The 5,332-nt window shown below is 42.0% G+C and overlaps 1 protein-coding gene across 1 annotated transcript; it reads right to left on the bottom strand.

The window, feature by feature from the left end:
• Positions 1 to 560: 560 nt before the first annotated feature.
• Positions 561 to 1,903, bottom strand: LOC132088542 (uncharacterized). The gene is made up of 2 exons (XM_059497436.1): positions 1,768 to 1,903; positions 561 to 1,651 (listed from the first exon to the last, which is right to left on the bottom strand). The coding sequence occupies exons 1-2, from the start codon at positions 1,901 to 1,903 to the stop codon at positions 561 to 563; spliced, it is 1,227 nt and encodes a 408-aa protein (XP_059353419.1).
• Between the last annotated feature and the right edge of the window lie 3,429 nt (positions 1,904 to 5,332).

Below are 5,332 nucleotides of genomic sequence, written 5' to 3'. Positions count from 1 at the left end.
CCCAACGAGACAAACACTTGTTGTCCAGTACAAAGTTTCTTACCCGTACCTTATTTCAGTGATTGTGCTCTACATTTCCCCGACGAATCTCCAACAACTCTACCAGACCAAAGAAACACCATCAAAGGTAAGCGAATGCCGCTTGATCATATTGCACCAGAGACTACTAGTAAAGACAATACCTTGTATCCAAACGTTGTCGACGAACTATCCCCATTTCTGTACCCTGTACTCCCCGAATCAGACACAACCAGCCAAAACCCCCAACTGTCTCCGAGAAAATTTTTTGGACCACTGGAATACTCTCGTGCACTTAGAATTTGAACAAGAGTCAGAACAAAACAAACCCTATCAGACCATTTCGACAAAAACGAATATCCAACAAATCAGTGCCGTCTTTTACTTTTAGTGGACCCTAGGCCATCCATGGATTTTTGGCCTTTTTTGGTGAGTAAAAAACACACGATTCTTGGTGTATTAGCAGTTAATATAATTTTATAAGATTATCGTTAAGAAACAAAAGCAATGATCATTTATCAGTTGAGTTATCAGTTAACAGTTTAGCACTTTCGGCGGCATTTTGAAGCAGAAAATAAATTAATAACACCCTCCACGTCAATGAAATTCAAAATAACGTTTTCAATTTGAAGAAGCGCAAGTGCTGATAATCGTTGTTGGACCATGGTAGACCGTAGATAGTTTTTGATCAGTTTTAAAGTGGAGAAGGATCGCTCGCCGGAGCAATTCGTAACAGCTGTGGAGAGGAATATTCGAAGGACTATATCTACATTTGGAAAAATCGCTTGCAGTTTCTTTTCTCGCATGATCCGGATTAGGTCCAGCCCGCTTGGCTTCCGCTTCTTTAGCCCTTCACCGATGTGTGGAGGAACGAAACTCTTGAACTGAAGGCATTCATTCGGGAAACACTGCTCAATGTCATTAGGATAATGGTTAACAAGATTTTGTGCTTGAGAAGTGATGGCTCTTGCGTCCAAGTCGGGGAGCATCGTAAGAAATCCAAAACGGGCGTGTAGTTGCGAATAGGCTTGTTGCCTTCGTCGGAGCTCTGCTGTTAGTTGATCCAGCATGATGTTGACTTCAGCGATCATCTTAGTACGGCCCGTAAAAGTGGTGTCAGAAGCACTGTCCATTTCATCATGGTGTCGCTTGCGGGTCCGCTGTCGGCATTCATCAGCAGAGTAGACAAGTGACCCCATCTCCATTCCAACCAGTTCCACAGCCTGTTTTTCGTAATTGTCATAGTTGTCTCGGACCTCTTTAATAAATGCAACAAGCGAAGAATAGAGCTCTACTACAATGCCAAGGTCAATTGCTACGGATTGCAGCTGCTTGTTGACTTTGTTTACGCGTTCCAATACCGTGGCCCAAATTACTGTCAGCACGGCTGTTTCGAGTTTGTTGAACTTTTGGATAAGTCCATTGGCTTCCGCTCTGGTTCTTGGAGTTTGAGTTGAATCAGCTGCAATCCCTATTAATGCGGATTTAAATTCTGGATAGCCCTCTTTCAAGGCAATGACAGCGTCAGCACGAGCAGACCAGCGGGTCTGGGAGAGACTCTTAGGAACTTTAAACCCCTTCTTCTTACTTGCTCGTAGGATGTCTAGTAGAACAGCCCAACGATGCGTCGATCCTGACAAGAAATTGAAGAGTTCTTGCAAAAAACTGAAGAAGTTAACGGCTGTAGCACATGATTCGGCCGCGCTGGTTCCGGCTAGGTTCAGAGAATGACCACTGCATGGCACATACTCTGCTGAGGATTGACGGCCTTAATCCTAGCTTGCAGTCCAGTGTAGATGCCCGACATGTTGCTAGCATTATCGTACGATTGCCCGCGAAGGTCTTCTATCGGAATTCCGAGCCTGTTCAACTTATCCGTCACCATATTGGCGCTCCATCCGGCAGCACGTAGCGCAGAACAAAACACAGTTGGTCGGTGTGCGACACATCTGGGGTGGAATCAACGATGACTGAATAGTACTTAGCTTCTTTCAACTCCTCAACTATATAAGCTTCCACCTTTTCAGCAAAAGTTGAATGAACTCTTCGCAGATGTTGGCGGAGAGGTATGGTGTTACCTTTGCCCTTGTTGCCGTAACTCGCCAAGTGCTTTGCCAAAAGGCATCGTGTAGAGCTAATAGTTCAATAGACCGAGATAGTTTCCGTTGTGAACCGATCCGAGTTGCTGGTTAGATCCGCGAAAAGCCAATCCACGGGAAGAAAGAAATTTTATGACGTCCACTGACCGGTGTAGAATTCCCTCTAATAATCTTGATGAATTCGCGCTTGTCTGATAAAGTCTGCATCAATCTTGCCTTGAGGTTCGCGACGGTTGACCAATCCGATGACCGTTCGTGATCACTAATGGCCTTTCTTCATCCTCCGAAATCCTTCTTTTACTAAAGAAGACTTGCGTTCTTCACCAAAGAAAAAGCTTGTAGCACACAAAGACTTCATTTCGCTTTGAAAACTCCAACCAATCACGTGGTTTCTTCTCTCCGTTTCCGGTAGAAAGATCCCTTTTCCCGACGGTTCCCGCTTCTCGGAACATGAGTCAAATTTAGAAGGATCAAAATTTCGAGGTTTGATGTATCAATAACAAATGCGACCAGTTCGTGGTCATGACGATCCCAATCAGACGGTCAATAGAAAACCTTTTTGAGGTTTTTTCTTTTCATTCTTCCGGCCCCGACGTGATTTCTTCCTCACCCAAATCAAATCAGAAGCACATTCACACTATTACTATCTTTCCCCTCAGCCTCATTCAACTTCGTCATTCTTCATCACCACATTCACCAGCATTTTCACCCGCAGCATTGGCAACCAATCTCTTCTTTAAAATAAGTCATCAACTTAGGAGTAGCAGCTAGCAAATATTCATTTTTTTTGTTTTTCAACTGCATCTTACGACGCGCACCACAGATTTTCGTTTATTTAAATTTAACCCACCATTATTATTACGTTGGTAAAACCACGCCAGAACCAACGAGGCAACTGGCAAGCACGAACCAAGACTTCAAACGTTGTGAAACGTTGTTACTGCTAGTTGAAGGTCAAATGTTGAGCCTTGAGCCATTGCCACCCTACCAATGCCACCTAGCCAGTTTGCCACCCTACCCATCGTGCCACAGATAGAAGCGGCGGTAGAGGCAAACGCTGCAACAAATAGAATCGAAAGCAAGAAATTGGCAAAGAGACACACAACGCATTGCAATTGTATGATTACATATTCATTGTTGAAATAAACGTTGCAAGTACAAGTGGTATAACAGCGCAAGCCTATTACAAACACACACAAGAACCTTAAAGACTACGTAGTATTGTCCTCATTGGCAACACTGAAAAACTTGACAGTCTCTTACAGCAAATTAACATCCTACATGATAAAGAAAAAAGAATTCCTACGCAAAATCAGAGTTTTACAAAAGGAAGTAGTACTTGCAAATTGCAGAAAAAATAATCGTCTTGACCTAAACTTCGAATTACAGAGCTTGCGAAAACAGCTAGATAGCAACAAGAAAAAGGCAAAGAGTTCCAAATACACCTTAAGTAGTTCCCTTGAGCAACACCAAGAAAGTAACGAAGCACTCAAAACTTCCTTGAAAAAGCTGCCAATGGAATCAGCGAATTAGAAAACAATTTTGAACTACCACAGCAACAAGCCCAATTGAAAACCTTTTACAAAAGGGACGAAAACAACATAGCTGTTGACAGAGAAGGTGAAGAAATCATTAGCAAGCTTGAAGGTGAAAACAATTGGTTACGAGGTTAGAAACCACCGAACAACAGGTAAAGCAGCCTTGGAAACAAACAAACAAGTTCAGACCGAAACAAAGGAGACAAAGACATCCTGAGAAAAACCTTTACCGGTGCCGGGTTACAGAGAAGCTTGATAGATATTACCAAACAGAATAAAAATCTTGAAAAGGAATTACAGGAGATAAACATACAGGCCAAAGACCAAGACGAGATAATTAAAAATCTTGAGAACAGAATAAAAGAATATAGGAAGCAACAGGTAACATTCGCTGAAACTGAAGATTTAGACGTCTCCAACGAACCAGGAGATAACGAATCTAGTGAGTGAGATAAACAACTTACTTCACTAACAGAAAGAGGAGATAAATCCCTCCACTACGAATTAGAATCAGAACAAATTGCCAGACTCCAGCAACTAAGAAACGATCAAAAAACCAAATCGAGATCAAGAAACGATAATCTCCGTAACTAGAACAGAAGCATCAGACTCTGCGGAAAAAATCAAAATGGGACTTTCACACAAAGAAACTTGAGAATTGACCGCGATTAATAGCAGATGCCGATGACATCGACATCGGTACGATCACAATCCAACCCATCGTAAAAGCGCTAGAATTGTTTCTAAGAGAAGACAAAAAGAAGTCAACTTTCAGCGAAAAAGCACTGACAAACTAATAACAGAATGACTGAAGGATGCAGAAACTATAGCACGTAGCAACGGCTGGGATGACAACCAAAAAATAGGATTCTTTTCAGACAGACTAAAAAAGGCGATGCCTTAGAATGGCATGAAAACTATGTAGAAGAGCAGGATGACAAGTTAAACTACGACGAATGGAAAACAAACATCAATGCAAGGTTCCAGGACGCATACGACTTAGCAGCATTAAGAAAAAGTTGTTAACGCTGAAACATAAACCTGAAGAAAAATGCAAAGCCTTTATCTCAAGAATCAACAGCCTATATGATTCCATTGAAGGCAAAGAAGAAAAAAACGGTCTCTACTTCAGGATGCGAAGAACCTGAAGATTTGATCAGTTATGTAAACAACTAGTCATATTAGAAGGTATCCTATATAGCAAGGAGACTGCAGAAGACAAAGAAATAAACGCGGTAATCGCAGGGATAACGCATGACGAGAAACAAAACAACGAACTTTCACAACAAAAAACAGAAATCATATTCCTAAAACAAAAAAGACTAGGAATACGGGAACTGGAAAATACTAATAAAAATCGTGAATTTTCGCAGGATACCGATATAACCGTAGCAGCAGCTGATCGATAGGAACCAAGATCTCATCGAACAAGTGATCGATACTCCAGACCACAAAATCCGCGAGTTCGATTTCACGAAAGACCGAAAAGCAGAGGTTTCAGTAGTGACCAAAACTTCAATTGTAGCAGAGAAAACAGCCCGTACCGGAACAACTAGACTTCACCACGAAGAGAAGGTATCTCCACGGGGTATAGACAATTCAATTACCCATCTTTCCAACAAACACCACAGAAACCTTCGTTCAGCAACAGACCGATACACTACAATCGACAGAATT

Source organism: Daphnia carinata, unplaced genomic scaffold (genome assembly GCF_022539665.2).
Source record: "Daphnia carinata strain CSIRO-1 unplaced genomic scaffold, CSIRO_AGI_Dcar_HiC_V3 NW_026452937.1___fragment_1, whole genome shotgun sequence".
NCBI classification, from domain to species: Eukaryota; Metazoa; Arthropoda; class Branchiopoda; order Diplostraca; family Daphniidae; genus Daphnia; species Daphnia carinata.
This window is presented reverse-complemented; position numbering and strand designations above follow the sequence as displayed.

Bases quoted from the DNA above. Each gene is read 5' to 3' on its own strand.
- LOC132088542 (XM_059497436.1), bottom strand. From the start codon at position 1,903: ATGGTGACGGATAAGTTGAACAGGCTCGGAATTCCGATAGAAGACCTT. The intron at 1,652-1,767 runs GTATGTGCCATG...ATTTCTTGTCAG, and splicing joins GGCCGTCAATCCTCAGCAGA to GATCGACGCATCGTTGGGCT.